The following is a 17,980-nucleotide window of genomic DNA, read 5'->3' on the forward strand; positions in this document are numbered from 1 at the left end:
CTGTCCTTCCTGTGATTAAATCTTTTTTTTTTTTTTTTCTAAGGCCATGTTGCTAACAGAGTTGGGAAATACCGGGTGTTATTTGTTTTTCTCATGTAGATTAGGCAAGATTTAATTTGCATGTTTGCTCAGGAGCTGCGGAGAGCTGGGGGATATTGATATTTTCATGATTCATGGTAAGAACAGTGTCTCAGCTCAAAACTACTGTATTGTGCTGAAGTCTCTTTGCTCTTTGAGGCAGTGTTGTTACTGCAGGGTCCTACCTCCCATGGGACAAAACCTGTTGTGGGACCTGTGAGTGCTGCTGAACAGTGATGATGTTCAGAGCCTTGAGCCTTGGAGATGTTAGTTTACACATGATACAAATGGCTTGGAGACTTTATGAGCCAATAAATCTTCCCTTATCCGTATGCCAGGGCAAGGTTTTGTAAAGCCAGAAAATGTGATGGATGTGACTCTTGATGGCTGGTCCATGTGAAGGCTCCCATTGGCTCCAGCTCTGAGCACTTCACACTAACTGAAAGCCTGGGGGTGGTGTTACTGTCAGCAAAGCCTGAGTGCCAGCATTTATCTTCTCTTTTAAAAATTGTTATCTGATGCTCAGGAATTTCTCCCAGGGTGCCAAATATAGATTCAACACACCAAAAAACCCCAAACAACAAAAAAACAACTAACAAAAACCCCACAACAACCCAAAACCCAACCTCAAGAGCTGCTCTGTTGCTAAGGAATAAAAATAAATGGTCACAAATGTGGTGCTGATGTGCCACATTGTGTCTTCATGACCATGCAGCTGTGAGGGTGAAGGTCCCTGACTGCACACATCATGCTGGCATCAGTGCCTATGGAGGACTGGCTGCTTTTTGCCTTAAGTAAACAAAAAGAAATAACTTGCTGCTTCTTAATGAGTCCCAAAGAGGTCAAAATGTCAGTAGGCTGCTGCCAGGACACCAGTAATAGTGAAGGACAAGCTCTCTGTTTTTATGTGGAATGATATATAACACAGTGATGTCTATATTGGAAAAAGTTCAGAGAGATCATATTTGTGGTGGGAACATATCTTTTGAGCCATGCTCTGGGAGAACTTGGGCAGTGTCATAGGGTTGTTGAATGTTGACAACATCCAAAGAGTGAATATTGGTGCTGCAGAAGCTGCAGTTGTGCCTTCAGCTTCTCTCCAAATGCAAATCTCTATCTGCAAATCTCAGCAAAAATATATTAACCTGTGTGGCTGGAGATGGGGATTAGCTGAGCTGGGAGTAGTGGTGTGCAGAGGTGAAGACATGATTTATCTGGGCTAGAGAGCTGCTCTGACCAGTGTGGTCTTTTAATGCGTGAGCCTATGTGCTTGCACATGCAGTGCTTGGTTTTGGGAAGGTCCTGCCTGCTGTAGTCCTTGAGGTATCACTTGATGCACCAGCTCTAAATAATAAATCTCAAATACACTGTTCTTGGAACACATTTTGAAATTATTTTTTTCAGATTTCAGGCATTTAGGGAAGCTGTTTGAGTAATGTCCCTGCAGCGGTAGGAAACCTAGAGCAGAAGGCTTCCACTAATAGATGTGCTTTTGCTTTTGGGGATTTCTTTTAGTGTCAAATTTAACCTAAGCAGCCTCTTGAATTGCAGCTGGCCCAAAGCTGAAATGAGGTTTTAACAGCAGATAGCTGCCCTAGATGAGTAACTGTACTTTTGCAGTGGTTTAGGACAAATTAAATTACTGTAACCACCTGAAACTACAAGGGGAACTGAAAGCAGGCCATGTGTTAGTGTGTGAGCTAAAATTTGACCAGATCATGAATATCGTTCCTTTCTGAAGAGAGCTGTGGTATCCTCTGCTATGAAGACAGGCTGAGGGAGTTGGGGCTGTTCAGCCTAGAGAAGAGAAGGCTCTGGGGAGACCTTAGAGCACCTTCCAGGGCCTGAAGGGGCTACAGGAAAGCTGGGGAGGGGTTTCTCACCAGAGAGGGCAGTGATAGGACAAGGGGTAATGGTTTTAAACTGAAAGAGAGGAGATTTAGGTTAGAAAGAAATTCTTCACCATGAGAGTAGTAAGGTGCTGGAACAGGTTGCCCAGGGAGGTTGTGGAAGCCCCCTTCCTGGAGGTGTTCAAGGCCAGGTTGGATGAAGTTTTGTGCAGCCTGGTCTAGTGGGAGGTGTCCCTGCTCATAGTAGGGAGGTTGGAACCTGCTGATCTTTAAGGTCCCTTCCAACCTTAACCATTCTGTGATTCTTATAAGAATCTTACTGAGGAGCCATGATATGAAATGATTATCATAGAGATACTAGTTAAAGTAAAGATACTTTTTTACAAAAATTAAATTCTGGGACCAGGGTTGTAAAATCTTAATCTGCTGTCCCACTCCCAAATATTTTTTCCCGTCTGGATTGGTTCCCTTCTGCAACTGACAGAGTGCCTGTTGCAGGCAGGGCTGGGAACCTTCCCTTTGAAGGCAGCAGGGGATGCATTAGCTGAAACCAGCCCTGAAGCTATACCCAAGTCTATTATTTCCACTTTCTTCCTCCTCTGAACAATTTGTTTTCATGAAACATCTGCTTCTCTGGCAGATTCTTGCAGTTAAAACTGTACTGGAATGTTTATTTACAGAGATGCAAAGAATATTCCCCATAAGCTCAGCTGCTGAAGGGTTTCCATTTAGAGGGGAAAACCTCTTATTGGGGACAACACTTGCACTGGCAGTGCAGTTTTATTAGGAAGCAGAAGAATATATGCTCGGGTGCACGAGCATGTATGATGTTAAAGATAAGAGCTTGTTTTGATTGTGCCAGGGATTGTAGTATGAAAAAAATAGAAAAATTTTGCTAATAAGGTTTTGTTTTGTAAGAATATTTTTAAATTAAAAAAACAAGCTGTTATTTCCACCTCTTGATTTCCGCTTAAGCAAGCTTGTGATTTACTGGGATTTACATCACTTTTCCATCAAACCTACTAGAAGTAACAAACAATTAAGTCTCATCTGATCTTACTTTCAGGTGGCTGAGATCAGTGGCTGGAGGTACCCTGTGGCTTGAGCTGTGGGGTCCATGCATCACCAGATGTGCTGCTGCTGTGACACACCATGCCACTGGTGAGGCCATGCTTGGGCCAGCTCAATGGTGTCCTGCAGTAGCAATCAAAACCCTAAAACCTAACTTCTACATTAAGACTAAAGTTGTGGTTGTTTGTTTTTTTTTCAGAAAAGACAATAGGAGCCACTCAAAAAGCCAACCAACACAAAAAACTTTTGGCTTTGGTTCTGTGGCTTGGGATAGATATATCAGACCTAATGGTAACTTCCTGGAAATATAATAAATGAGCAACATCAGCAGTAAAGGGAAGAGGTAATAAGCAAGATATAAAACATAGAACAACTGGAATTGTTTGGGTTGGAAGGGACCTTAAAGATTAACTAGTTCCAACCCCCTGCACAGGCAGGGTCACCTTGCACTAGACCATGCTGCTCAAAGCCCCATCCAACCTGGCCCTGAACACTTCCAGGGAGGGGGCGGCCACAGCTTCTCCAGGTAACCTGTTCTAGTGTCTCACCACCCTCTTCATAAAACAAAAAAACCCAAAAACCATTTTGCACGCTGTTCTTGACAACACATTTCATGATCTATTGAGTTGATCTAGTATTCAGACAGCTAGACCTCCTGAGGAGCAGACATGGTACCTACCATTCCCCTATACCAGATTCAATCTGTGTTCAGTATTGCCACATCTCCACATAAGACATGCACATCTTCCTACAACAGCTACATACATTTGCGCTGGCTCTCTTAAAATAGCAAGAATCAAAGCCAAAACTGCAAAAGGCAAGACACTACAGCTGTACAAATTGCACACAGACTGTAGAAGCTGGAAAAAAAAAAGAGAAGGAAGGGAAGGAGGAAGGGAGGGAGAGAGGGGGGAAGGGGGAAAGGAAAGACAGAAAGGAAAGAGAGAAAGGCTCTTTTTGCCTTTTCCCTGGTTGATGTGCACATACCTTTCTTCTGCACCAAGTGCGAATAATTTCTCCTCCAGTTTTGCCTCCCTGCTTGCAAGGCTGCTGTCTCCATAAACCTTGCCCTGCTCATGAGACACCTGGGGTTCAGCCCGATCCTCCACCTGGTTTCTGAAGGCAGAGTAGTTCTCACCTCAGGTGTTGGGGGGTTTGCTTGTTTCAGTGGGTCAGATCTTGGTGCAGAAGCTTTATTTCTCATTGTAGAGACCTGGACTTAGGAAACTTTCCAAGTTCTTCCAAACAAGACACATTTCCATACAAGACAGTTAATGCTTGGCTGTAGTTTTAAAAATAATTGTGTGGGTTTTTTCTTTCCTTTGGGAAGAGGATGTTGGTTTTGAGTGGATAAAACAGCATTTTTGGCTGGATTTTTGGCAATGCAAGTTTCCATACTTGGAAGTCAGCCTGGTTGCTGTGCTGGCCAAGTCTTTTAACTGCTTTCATGCAAAAATGTGTTGTTGCAGAGCATGCAGCTTGGTGGTTGTGTGATTCCACAAAATATGACCAAACTCAATGTTGTCCTGAAAGCAGGTCTGTGACCTGGGGTGCAAGAAGCCAATCCACACACAGTTGAGATACTTGCTTCAATATCCAGTTCTGCACAGAAAAGGGAGCAGGGTCGTGTTCCACAAACTCAGTTTCCCAAAATGCAAGTGCTACTTTTATACCCCAAAATGTGAGGAAAAACTTTAACGTTATTCTATCACTGGCACACAGAACTGGTCAAGTAATTCCTTGCTTCCATTTAAAGTGGCAACACTTGGGAATTTCACTGTGCCTGCTCAAAGTGTAAGGGGCTTGTTCTTTGTAGGGGTCCCTCTAGTCTGTGTCTGTGAATTTTAGTATGCTCATGGCTCATTAATGTATTAATACAGTGATTTCAGTTACTCAGTGTGTTTTTCCCCAGTGCTGGAGGCTGTAACCAAGATAAGCTGTGGGGAGTGCTCCTTTCCATCCCTTTCATCTCTCTTGCAGGCCTGTCTCAAGGCCGGGCTGTTGACTACTTGGAGAGTGTTTTTCTTGAATTGGAATCTTCTTATGTCTAATTCTTAGTGTTTCACTGTTATCTAGGCCTTGTTTTTATTCTGCACATCCCTTATGTTCTCTTTTATGTGATTTTTCCCCATGTGTTTTTTTTTCTCCAAGGTTTTACTTATTTCAATTAATAAGTGACAACACGCACAGAGTGTTGTTTTGAGCATGCAGTATTGAATCTCCATGTCAAGACACACCTTGAAAGGTGTTTATAAAAGCACACGTTAAGATTGCACTCAGTTTTTTTGCCGTCAGAACCCAGATTTTGCCAGTAAATGGAGCATGGGGCTGCTGTCATGCTTGGAAGCAGTTTTCCAAAAATGGTGTGTATCCTGGGCCTCCTGGTGTGGGGGTTGGTCAGCCACTCTTGTGACATTGTGGATGTGCGTGGCAGCACTTCTTCTTCTTTTTTTTTTTTTCCAATCCTAAATAAATTAATTTTCTATTTGTTATTTTGTAAGCATTGTGTATATCTCATTTTCCCCTAAGTAACACAGAAATCAAATTAGTTTATCTCCGTGAGGAGAATAGTAATTGATGAACAGTTCAATCCCAGATACATTTGATGGAATATAACTCGCTTTCTCATGTGATATTTTGCACTTCCATGGCCAGTCCCCGTGAAGGGCATTACAAGTGTCACTTGCCCCTCCCTCCAGGAGGTGGGGAGGTTAAATGAGGACACTGGATCACAGGAGCTACAACTTGCCTGGTCTCTTCTGAAGAGCTGTTGGTGGCACTGAGATCTTCAAGGGTGTGTCCAACCCAAACACCACCCATCCTTCCACCATCCAACAAAAAATTATTAATGATGTGTGTTAGTGCTGCTCTTGACACCAGTACTAGCAAAGCCACGCAGAAGACTTTACCCAGCTGTGGACAGTACGGCTGTAAGGCCTTTTCACCATCAGGGGATACCAAGAGCACATGAAAATCCAAAGATTGCTCCTGAATGTGAGATCTGTAACCTCTATTGTGAAGCAAAGCAGGCAGAGAAGGCATCTGCAGTGTCTGGAAGTGAGGTGAGCTGGTGTCCAGCAGTGGGCTGTGGCAAGGGGGCAGTGGCAATGCTGAGCCCTCTCATGTTGAGTGTGGGCATCACAGCTGAGCATCCTCCACTGAGCTCCTTCTGCCCAGTAAAGCAGAGCTTGTGCTCTTGGGCTCTTCCTTGGGATGATATTGATGCTGGATTTACTTGCTTGTTTTATGGTGGAGCTGCTGTACTCACTAATCAGTGGGTTCCTCCTAGCACTTGCACAAGCTCCTGGTGGCCAAGTAATGTATGAGCTGTGACCGGATCAAAATAGTCTGATAAACTACAAATATTCCCTAGTGGCAGAAGACGTGAGGGGAAGGATTTGCTCTGTGCAGTCATTGATGCAAAACCTCTCAAATTTAGCTTGTCTGTATTTTATAGAAATATCTGTATTTATGGGAGGCTTGAGAGGTGAGCCTATGCCAGCCTCGTGAAATTCAGTAAGGCCAAGTGCAAGGTCCTGCACCTGGGTTGAGGCAATCCCAAGTGCAAACACAGGCTGGGAAGGGAATGGATTGAAAACAGCCCTAAGGAGAAGTACTTGGAGGCACTGGTTGATGAGAAGCTCAACATGAGCTGGCAACATGTGCTTGCATCCCAGAAAGACAACTGTGTGTGTCCTGGGCTGCATCAAAAGAAGCGTGGCCAGCAGGTCAAGGGAGATGATTGTCCCCCGCTACTCTGCTCCTGTAAGACCCCAGCTGGAGCACTGTGTCCAGGTCTGGAGCTCCCAACACAGAGAAGTTCTGGACCTGTTGGAGCAAAAATTATCAGAGGGCTGGAATACCTGATCTTTGAAGGGAAGCTGAGAGAGTTAGGGTTGTTCAGCCTGGAGAAGACTCCAGGAAGACCTTCCAACCCAAAATATTCTGTGGTCTCTGTGAGATAAATTTTCTCCCTTCAATTTGGGAAAGACATCCCTGAAGTTTCAGTGTCCCACCTAGCTGAGACTGTGCATCCCACGTGCTTGTGGCTTTGCCACCACTAGCACAGAGTGGGCATGTGGTGTGGGCCATGCAGGCTTTTGTGGGGATGGAGTCTCTTCTAATTTTTCCTGTGTGGATGAAAGTGAAATTAAACCTTGTTGAGAGGAGGAGTGGGGAATGTGGGCAAGGCAGCAGAAGGGAGTGCAGGCTGGTTGGTTGCAGAGGGGCACAGGCTGGGCTCGTCCTTGCCCAGTGCAGGAGCTTGCTTGGGTTGGCAGGTGCTCTGGAAATGAAAATGTTTTATCCGGAGTTGCATAAGGCAGCAGCATGTCCAGATCTGAGTTCCCTGCAATTTTCTGGCCTGCAAGGAATAATTTTCTGCTTGAAATATTAGCCTTAGCTTTGAATTTCCTGGCTCATACAGCATGTGTGATCAGTGTAATACCTGTATACTAACCGCTGCTGTTTGAACTTGAGTCATTTAGGTGAATTTATTTTTGTTTATAGCTGTTGGATGATGAAGAGCAGAAAATCCTAGTTCACTAATACGGTGTGAGTACATCAAAATCCACCCTGATTTCCTGGTTAGATCCAGCAGGTGGAAGGGGCTGTAGATCTTTTTCTGTGTCTAAATGAAAGAGGAGGTTGTAAATGAGGATGGGATAGAGCTGAGCTGCAGATTATCAGTGTTCCTGGCTTAGCATTGTGCCTGAGTTCCTGCCTTTATCCTTAAATGTGGGCAAGTCTCTGCAGTGTGGCTTGAACTCTAGGCTGTGCATAGCCACATGTGGGTCTGCATCACCTGCCTGCACTAAGCCTGCTCTGATTTGACCTATTCTGATTTGGGGACAGTGGTCCCCTAACCAGGACTCATAAGCAGGTCTTGCCCACAAAGCCTTCTGATGCTTCTTCAAGCTGTGGGAAGTGAAGACCCATGAGTGAAACTGATGCCATGCCATGCCATGCCATGAAGATAATGCCATGATTCACCATGCAGTCCTTGCTTCTGGTTGTTACCTGGCCCTGAGGAGGATGGAAGTCATACTCTATAGGCTCCTGTGCCTCTGACTCTGAAGTGGACTGAGGTACCATGGAGGTTTAGGAACAACAGGTTATTTCTGTTTTACTCATCTGAAACAAAGGTGTCAAAACATTCTTTTATACATGAAAGGTTTTTACTTCAAACGAAGGCTGTCTGTGGTGTTCCTGAGCACCTTGTGATCTTCAGGGAGGGTGAAAGACAGGCAGAGGTTGGCACACCTTGTGGTCAGCTGAAGAAGTCTTGCTCTTTTGAAGTCTCCCACTCTACTTTTGGCTCTATGAGCCAAAAACAACTGGGGCAAAATCATCATCATAAAGCCTGCTCTCAGCATGCCTGGGGCTAGAAAGTCTTCCTCAAGCAAAGGAATCAAGAGAGAAATGCCAGTGATTTCTTTATCAGCTAAAACCCTTGCTCATACTTGGTGATTGTTTTGTGTAAAGTCTGGTCCTGGTGTAAAAGCTGGTGAGGGACAGGCACAATAGTGGTTTCATCCGTTTGAAGGAGAACTTGAGCCTTCCAAAGTAATTTGTGACTCCCAGGTAGCAGTTGAACCTTTGCCTTGTGTTTCTGCCACTTAGTCAATACTCAAAGAGGCTGAACATGACATGGTTGAATCAGGTCAGACATCCCAGCTTTGATGTACTTGGCAGTGCTTATCACCCCCAATGTAAGGTCTCCAGCACAAGAAGAATGTGAAGCTGTTGGAGTGGGTCCAGAGAAGAGCCATCAAGATGATCAGAAGGCTGAAGCACCTCTCCTATGAAGACAGGCTAAGAGAGCTGGGGCTGTTCAGCCTGGAGAAAAGAAGGCTTAAGGGAGACCCTATAGCACCTTCCAGTATCTGAAGGGGTTACAGGAAAACTGGGGAGGGGCTTTTCATAAGGGAATGGACTAATAGGATGAGGGGTAACTGTTTTAAGCTGATAGAGGGTTTCCTGCAAGGGTGGTGAGACACTGGCTGCCCAGGGAAGTTGTGGAAGCCCCATCCCTGGAAGTGTTCAAGGCCAGGTTAATGTCTCTTCCAACCCAAATCATTTTATGATTTTCTGAACTGCATATTTTATCATCTTTTTGCAGTGTTTGTTTGCCCCTTAGTTTGACTGGGCACAGGGGGTTCATAGAATCGCAGGGCATGTCTGTGTGCTTTAGCTAACCCTGTTCATTATTTAAATACATGTGGTGAGGGTTGGCTGAGGAATGGACAGGCATCCCATCCCCTGCTTTTGCTGCAAGGTCTTATCTGCCAAAGGGTGGGAGAGGCAACTGCAGCCCAAATGCCTTCAATCCCTGTGGAGATGCAAAGCAGGGCCCTGTGCCTACAAACATAAGAAAAAAGAAAGGGAAAAAAAAAATCAAACCTCATAAGCAAACAAGGTTGCACTCAGCTTTTTTTTTTTTTTTCCAGGCATATAATTCAAAGTGTGATGTGTTGCTGAGATGCACATTCCCCGGCTGTGGCGAACGGGGCAGAGGTCGAGACACATCTTCCCGGGAGAGAGGGAGGGTTGTGTAGGCCTGAGTCAGCAGCAAAGGTCACTTGGCTGAAAGTGTTGCAGGAGGAGAAGCTTTCGTAATAGCAACTGATGCAATGTTTCTGTGTTCAGTGCTGACAGCATGTGGGTTGGTGTCTGCACATCCAAGGGACAAACTCCCCTTTTGGTGAACACAGGGTAATAGGGCAGTGATGATCAACTTCGTTTGCCCGTTCCACCTCTCAAATGCCTTCTCCATCTTCCTTGCGCTCAGTCCATTGCTTTCTCTGCTCCTGTGCCTCCTCTTTTTGTTCTTTTTCAGTTCTGGCATTTAATCCCATTGTCACATTGTTTGTTTTATGACCTTGGCTCATCTACTAGTTTGGGGTCATTATCGCATATGATTAGTCTTGGAGCCTAATGAAGGGGATCAGACATAACTCTAGGGTATGTCTGAGCCATTTAACATTTTGGAGCTCAAAGCTCTGCAGAGGAAGTTTATTTTTAAGCTTCCTGAGAAGATAAATTTGCTTGTTGGGTTGTTTAGGGTACAAGTAATAGAACTGGAATCCCTCCAGGGGGGAGCAGTGCCCTCCGGGATTTGAAGCATCTCAGGGATAATTATCCAGTGCTGAGTAAGTGTCGTTAGTCTTGAAATAGCTTTTAGTGGATGATCACGTTTGTCTTCACATTGGTTAGTGTGAAAGCTTGAAACCCTGTATTATTGTTTAGTCTCAATTGCAAGAGCACGGTCAATGTGTTCTTAAAACTGTTGTTATCATCCAGTCCCACTCTGGGAAAGCTAGGCATGGAAATACCAAAAGATTACACAAAATAGCAACCCCAGAAAATAAAAAGAGCGTTTTTTTTGAGGCTGCTCTTTAAGGTCCCCCTCTTTCACTGTATTAAGAGGTAGGAGAGAGCTGTGAGGTCTTACATGTCAGAGCAAGGTGAGGTTAGAGCATCCTCAGGACAGCTCCAGCTGCTGCTGGACACTGCAGGGGACCATAGCTCCAGCTCAGCGAAGCAGCAGCAGGGAAAGTGCCACGTGGTGTCACTGGCCCAGGCAAAGTGACATGTCCATGTCGTGACTCAGCTGTGTCCTGCTAATGATCTGCTGATGTGATGCAGCTCATGAGTCACTAATTGGTGTACTTACCCCTTTTTTTAGGCTGCTGTAAAGGTCAAGGATCACAGAGATGTGAAGTAGCTGAGTCAGCCTTCTACGTCTTTGCCTTAGGGTCCACCAGGCTCTTGTTGGTGGCTGGAGAGCTGTTTCAGTGTGTCCTGTCAGGCAGACCCAGACTGTCTCTGTTTTATCTCATATTCTCCTGCTGTTTGACTGTAAGCCTACAACAGCTGTATGGGGGGAATGGAGTTGGTAGCTGGGGCTTTCTGGTGTGTGGTAACAAAACCTCCTGAGGTTTGGAAGCAATAGAGAGGACACTCTGCCTTTGGGCTGAGCACAAGAAGCTTGTTTCACCTGTGCTGTACTGGTTCCCTTTGTCAGCTCTGTAAAAGCCCTCTAAGCATTGTGGGGCATTATTGAGGATAACAATTTCATAATACTTTTAAAAATCATTTTGCCCCCACCCATGTCCTGTGCTTCCCATCTTTGTCTCTGTCTCCTCATCCAATACCTAATCTATAGGCACAGGTGGGTTAGGTACCAATGTTCAGATATCACCTTACCTGGCATCTCAACCAATGGCTTGTGTATCTCTGTCTTTACTGACCTCTCATATGCTGTTACCCCGGATCAGTCCTGAGAGGTTTTTGATGTCACATGTAATACCTGGACCCTCCTGGACACTGGGTTTGGACACTGCTCTTCTGATCCATTTCTATGGCTTTTCCTATCTGCCTAAAAGTCTCCAGCTTGAGTCTCTTCTGCCAGTTGTTGCTTTTTTGAAAGGTCACAGACTCCTTTTCTGGTTGGGTTGTCAGTGATACCCTTGGGTGCACTGGAGACGGAAGTGTAGATACTCATCCCTTGTGCCTTGCTTAGCCACAGCAAAGCAAACCTTTATCTGTTCCATTGTCCCCATGCTTCAAGCAGCCTAAGGAAGCCTTGTAGCTCTTTCTCCATGCAGGCAATCCTGCCCATCTCCCATGACACTGCTGAAACCTCAGTCTCTGCATCCTGCCAAGGAGGTTGGCCTTGGCATTCGCTTCCCATCTGAGCTTTGCACCAAGCAAGCTACCCTTACAAAACTAAAGAAAATTATCACAGTAGTAGCAATATTCATAACAGCTTCTATTATTTCCTCTTTTTTAGAAAGTCCTCTTAATGTACTTTAGCCAAACTCTTACCTCACTCCCCCACTATGACTTTACCAAATTAACTCTTTCTGTCTCTAAGGCAAACGCTGCTGCTTTTATTTTAAAATTATTTTAATTTCCAGATCTGTTCTGCCCTCATGTTCTCCCCAGCCCTGCTGTGTGGGTACCCAGTGCCTGCCTGGAGGAGCTCCTGGGAGGTTTCTGGGTATTGCCCAAACAGAGATAAATTTTGCGATCCCCTTTTACAATGTGGCAAAGTCCATGCTGTCCTTTGGAGCTGATGTAGTTTAAAGTGAAACAGACATTTGGGGAAATCTAGGAAACGGTGGCTTGGGCTTGTGAAACACTGCTGGGAAAGCTGAAAATGAGCATCTCTGATTTGTGGAAAGCCAGGTGAGATGGCACGAAAGCAGAAACGTGGCTGAGGTTTTGCCACAGTTGACATTGGACTATGTGGATGTCTCAGCCTGGAGTGGGAAGGGCTCTTCTCCCTTATCTGAGGAGCCAAGCACATGCTAGGGGACCTTTGTTCTGAATATTTGGAGGAATAAAGTTCAGCAGGAATAAAAGGGCATTTCCCCACTGCCTTGGCTCACATCGCCTTGCGCTCTCTGTCTCTCTTGCAGCTGCGTAAATGAGTATGGAAGATTATGATTTCCTCTTCAAAATTGTTTTAATTGGCAACGCTGGTGTGGGGAAGACCTGCTTAGTCCGTCGCTTCACTCAGGTAAGGTTGGGCACCTCTTGGACGTGGGACATCGGGGTGGGGACAGCACTGGGACGGGACTGTGGAGACCTGTCTGTGCACCAAGGGCTCTGCCAGCGTCACCGCTCCAAAGTATTTTGTTGTCCATGCTCTTGGTGGGTGCATCAGCTGTAGCAACGTATGGGCACAAGCAGCACATCTGTGTCTATTACTGTTCTTGGCCCTGCTGGGGATCTTGCACTGGAGAAAGCTTATCCCTCTCTGAAGATGGAAAGTGCCCTCTGAAAGCTGCTGGGACAGTTCCTGCTTTTGAGGTGCTTTGCGTTGGTTATAGGCACCAGCACATCTCCTGGTGTACTCCTGTGTGCCTTCTCCTCCTCAAAACTTACTGCACAAAGCTCTCCCTGTTATTTGTCATTAGTAGATAATTAAATAAGCTGGGCCCTGGGCTGTCACTCCAGTGTCTTCTGTTACACACCAGACCTTTGTTTGTGACGGAATAACAGGGAAAGGACCAGGCTTCTCTGGTCTGGGACAAGAGAAGGTTTTGCATGACGGACTATAAAACATGACTTGTAGGTTTTTTTGTTGCATTCTTCAGTAGGAATTGTTAGCCATTTCCCCCCTTCAGTGTTAATTTTAGTTTTAAAGCTGTGGTGAATTTAAACACTCTCCAACTGCCTGTGACAGCCGGTGGCAGTAAAGCTAGTCAACCCCAAAGGGTTAAACTCAAAAATTTCTTGCCACTTCTGCTGTTTGTGCTTTGCCAGCACAGCTGCTGTAGGGGATGGATGTGTCCCAAAATAAACATAGAATCACAGAATCATATAATGGTTTGGGTTTGAAGGGACCTTGAAGATCATTTAGTTGCAACCCCCCTGCCATGGGCAGGGACACCTCCCACTAGACCCACGTTGCTCAAAGCCCCATCCAGCCTGACCTTGTAGACCTAGACACACAAATCAAAAAGCTCCATTTTTTTTTGTTTATTTGCTGTTTGGTCCTTCCTGCTGCTGCTGCAATGAAATACCACCAGCATCACTCCAGCCATTGTCATTGCTGTGGCACCAGTAGTGGCTGGCTCTGTGCTTCACTCCCAAAATGCTGTGCAGGGATGTGACCCTGTGCTGGGAGCTGCCAGAAATGCCTTTTTGTGCTGTAGTTTGTGGTTGAAAGGAAAGGGAAGGTGTGATATTGCAGGAGCAAAGGCACCTGATCCCGTGCTGGAACTCCCATCTCTTTTGAGACATTGGGAAGGGGGCTAGAGGATTTCCATCTACCCTTTTCCTGCCTCTGCCAGCTGCACAGAAGCATATGGGCTTTTCCCCCCTCTTTTCCCTGCATGCATCCTCCTCCTCTTCTTTTGTATTCCTGCCTCTCAAGGCAATGACTTTGCTACACAATTAGGGATGTGTAAGCAGCAAAAACACTGGGGTTGAACTATGGTAACCTTTGTGTTGGGGAAATGTAGTATTTTCTTCTCTAAATGTGATGGAAATAAGTGTCTGGGGGAGGGGACAAGAGGGGAATGGTTTTGAGGGTGGAAAAAGGTGAGGATTGGCACCCAAAGGGAGTTTTGTCATGCGATAGAAATTTGCTTAATGAAACTCTGTTTTATTTCAGGGGCTTTTCCCACCAGGTCAAGGAGCCACGATTGGGGTTGACTTTATGATTAAAACTGTGGAAATAAACGGCGAAAAAGTAAAGGTAGGAGCCTGACAGCGTGAAGTGTAAACTCGTGGTGCCATAGCTGAGGTTTGCTGCAGCCCCCTGCTGCCTGCAGGCACACAGCTGCTGGCAGGGCTCAGGCACTGCTGAGTCTCACAGGGTTTGTGCCACTCTCCAAGTTATCACCAGGATGATAGCGATGAACCTACTCTAAGGGAGAAAACAGGAAGGGGAGACCTTGCAAAACTCTGTCCTTGCTTAGGAGACACTAAAATTGTGCCTGGCTGGGGTTGAGGAAGCACAAAGAAGTGTTTCTGTGCAACCTCTGCTCATGGCATTTCTGGTAAGTGGAAATCTGTTGCATTCCCCCTGGGACGTGCTTGATGAACGTCTTCTGTGAGCTCCCAAGGTGGCTGTTAGGGAGAGCAGGCCTCTGGACTTGGGTGGTTCTGTGCAACAAAGGTTCATCTTCCACTTTTGCTGAGTTACAGATTTGGGAGAAGCAGAGATGGTCACAAAACTGGTGCTTCAGTCACAGGCTGAATTGAGAAGGACAATGTCCTCTATATTTTTAACTCTTTTACTCTGCATAATAGGGTGTTTGCAACCAAAGTGCTGTTGGGAAACTGTCCCTGTCCTGTGGTAACTCCAGAAATGAGCCTGAGCATTGCTTGGCAGAGGGTTGCTTTACCTGGGCCAAAACACGTCAGGGACTAGCCTCATGCTTAATGGGATCCATGGTTGGGTTCCAGCATCCAGAGATGCTGGCTGGGATTGCTTTGTTCATTAGTAGAGATTTCACTAGAGCTACTGTGGTATCCAAGAGGTGAAAGAAAAGTATTGTTACCTGAGCCTGTACTATAAAGATGTCTAGAGTCCCTGAGCTGCTCCTGGAATTACTCTGCCTCAATTAAATCCAGGGCCATTGAACTGAAAAACAGCAGTTGTGCCCTTGCTGCCTTCACCAAACCTAGTACTGAGCAAATGGGAGAGTGGCAGCAGTGTGACAGTGGCTGGGTATGACATCAAGACTCATTTTTAAGCTCATGTAATTGATGGGATGAAAACAGTGGACTTAGGCAGATTTTTCAGCCCTGGGTTTTTTTAACCTGGATTTTGGCACTGAGGGTTTTTAAGAAGAAAATCAGAAGCTGTGTTCCTGAGTTTAGGAAAGATTTTAAAAGCCACAATTGTACCAGCAGGCTTCCACCCAGCTGCCTGAGGAGCTGTACAAACTGATGGCAAGTGATAGTCCAAGACCAGAAGACCTTCAAGCCCGAGCAGGTGAAGAACAAGAGTTGTACATACCTTTTCCTGCTAGAGATGGAGTTAGTGTTCAGCATGTGGCTGTGCAAGCAGGGCAGAGCAGTGGGCAGGAATGCAGTGAGGATCACGTGCAGCCCACATGCTGTCCCTGCTCAGTTTGGTCCTTGTGATGCTCATTAGCAGACATCTGGTGAAGCAGGGTCAGCCAGGACACAGATGCTGCTTTTCCAGGCTCCTTGGACAGCAGAGATGCTTCTTTCAGCCCAAATCAGCTGCAGTGGAACAGCTCGGAGGATCTAAGCTGGTAAATGGCTTAAGTCCTGCATTGAAGGTGGAATTAATTTTTTTCTTTGTACCTGGCTTAAACCAGCTGTTTCAAAATTGTTTTGGTCAATGGAGGAAGGAAACCAATCTCAAGGAAGATAAATTCCATCCCCTTCAGACACTTCCTCTTTTCCAAGCATCTGGTTCCCTTTCAAGTACAGATTGAAGCCTTAAGATCTTGGTTTATATCTGAGGTCTGTTTTTTGAACAGGTGAACTTGTTTGACTTGTTGCTCCCATGACATAATCCTGCTTAAGACTAGCTTGGACTGAGGATGCCAACTCCTTAAGAGAGAGTTTGGAGCAGTTATGCCAACATTGGCCATCTCAGGGGCAAGGACAGTTCAGGGAGGCTTGACAAGCTAAATGAAAATTGATCAGCATGGTATTTCTCTGCTGCCCTTCAAATATCTGATGAATGCACAAGTGTCCACCCAAGCAACTCTCTTCATCAACCTGGGGCTTCACAGAGCTGTTAGCAAGTGGTAGCTGGTGTACCAGCTGTACTTCATGTAGCAAATAATGAGTTGCTAAATAATCTGTCCCAACAAATCAAAATCTCCTGACCCCACCAGTGGAGTAAATTGGAGTTTCTGGAGCTCAGCCACAATGACCAAGCTTGGGAGAAAGCTTAGTATGATGTATATGGGCATTTGAATGAGCCTTCTGGAGTCTGAAAGGCAAACTCATTTATTTTAGTGAGTGATCTGGTAGCCAAAAGTTTTTTAGTAAGCAGTGCTAGGGAGAGTAAACATGTAATGAGGAGGAAAAGCAGGAATGAGTCAGAGCACAGAGCAATCGAAATGACATCTCAGTCAAACAAAGCACTTCTGTGACTGCTAGCTCATTTCACAGTGCCTGAGTCATGACTCCTATATGCTGGGCAGCATCTTTTGGATGTCTGCTGGGATCCTGGATGGGAGTGCAGAACTGTTTACCAGAAAGGTTTTCAGGCTTGAAAATAAATTACAAATTTCTGGGGAAAAATACTTTCCAGCTTTCAAGATTGTATTTGAAAGTCAGTGGAGAGGGACTTGCTAGCACGAAAGCTGTGTGCAAGTCATGTCACATATGAGCACTGATGGATGAGCTGAGACAGCATTATGCATTTGAGGGGGCTTTTTGATCTGCCTGGTCCTTTCTAATAAAACCAAAAATATGTGCCACACCTGTATTAAGAAGCTACACAAATTCAAGCCAAGTAGATAGTGGTCATCATGCTGGTCAAAGCTCAGCACCCTCAGTTCTGCTAACAGAGGACTATGCTACATGGACCTGTGATCTCATTGTACTTAGTGGAAAAGTTCATATGCATAAAGCTAAATGTATGTGCAAATTTTGGGAGAGTGGGAAGCAGCTCCAGGAAAACAAATATCTAGATTTTCTGAAGGCTGAGTCCTTTGGTTCCTCTGAAAAAAGTGGTACAAGTAAAATAGTTGCTGTGAAATACTTTATTTGGCAGGAATAATCAGTGGGGTTAAGTGTGAGATGTGCATTTTGTGGGTAGGAAGGGCTGATCAGAGGCTGTAAGGTTGGGGGCTTCTTCCCTGCCTTCTGCACCCAGGTCACAGGTAGACTGACGGCTGCAGCTGGTAAGAAACCCACTCCCCCAGGGCAATCCCTTTTGCTTTCAGTGTCTATTATATTGAAGAAGTGGAAGAGCATATTCACATCAAGTTTTTTTATCAGCCTGGAGATCTTTTTGGTAAATGCGAAACATATACAAGGTGGAGTTAACCAGCAGACTCATCAGTAAATGTTCTTCCTGGGAAACAGCCAAACAACAACAAACTTATCTGTGTTTTTCCATCTGCCAGAGCTTGGAGGCTGGTTTGCTTTAATGGGGACTCCCTTCTTACATTAATTTCATGTGCAAGTAATTTCATACATGGTTTTTTGTGTCACTTAAGTGCAGGTGCCACTTGCAGCCATTAATGCACAGCTATGCCAAGAGATGAGCCCAAGGGTGCCCGGGAGCTGTAAGACAGCCACAAATTACTTTCTCTGCAAAAAATGTACTTTTCCATATGTCATGTCTGAAAGCTGCTATTGGGAGCTCTCATTTCAAGCTAACACATTTATGATGAGTTGCTGGCATAGTTCAACTTTGGAATTGGGCAAGAATAAGGTTTTCTGTGTTATGGGCTGCTGAATATGTGGAAAAATCTCGAATACTTTACCTTTTTCTTTCCAAAGTACACAGGATTCTGGCTGGAAAT

The 17,980-nt window shown here is 45.3% G+C and overlaps 1 protein-coding gene across 1 annotated transcript in view; it reads left to right on the plus strand.

The window, feature by feature from the left end:
* The window catches only part of RAB30 (RAB30, member RAS oncogene family), a 50,466-nt gene that overhangs the window by 19,480 nt on the left and 13,006 nt on the right, over positions 1 to 17,980 (plus strand). Inside the window, exons 2-3 of the mRNA XM_051621045.1 lie at positions 12,425 to 12,525; positions 14,128 to 14,211. Coding sequence (XP_051477005.1) covers positions 12,433 to 12,525; positions 14,128 to 14,211 — 177 coding nt within the window. The 5' untranslated portion in view covers positions 12,425 to 12,432. The remainder of the gene's footprint in view (positions 1 to 12,424; positions 12,526 to 14,127; positions 14,212 to 17,980) is intronic.

The sequence above is a fragment of the Apus apus genome, chromosome 1 (assembly GCF_020740795.1).
Source record: "Apus apus isolate bApuApu2 chromosome 1, bApuApu2.pri.cur, whole genome shotgun sequence".
NCBI lineage: Eukaryota > Metazoa > Chordata > Aves > Apodiformes > Apodidae > Apus > Apus apus.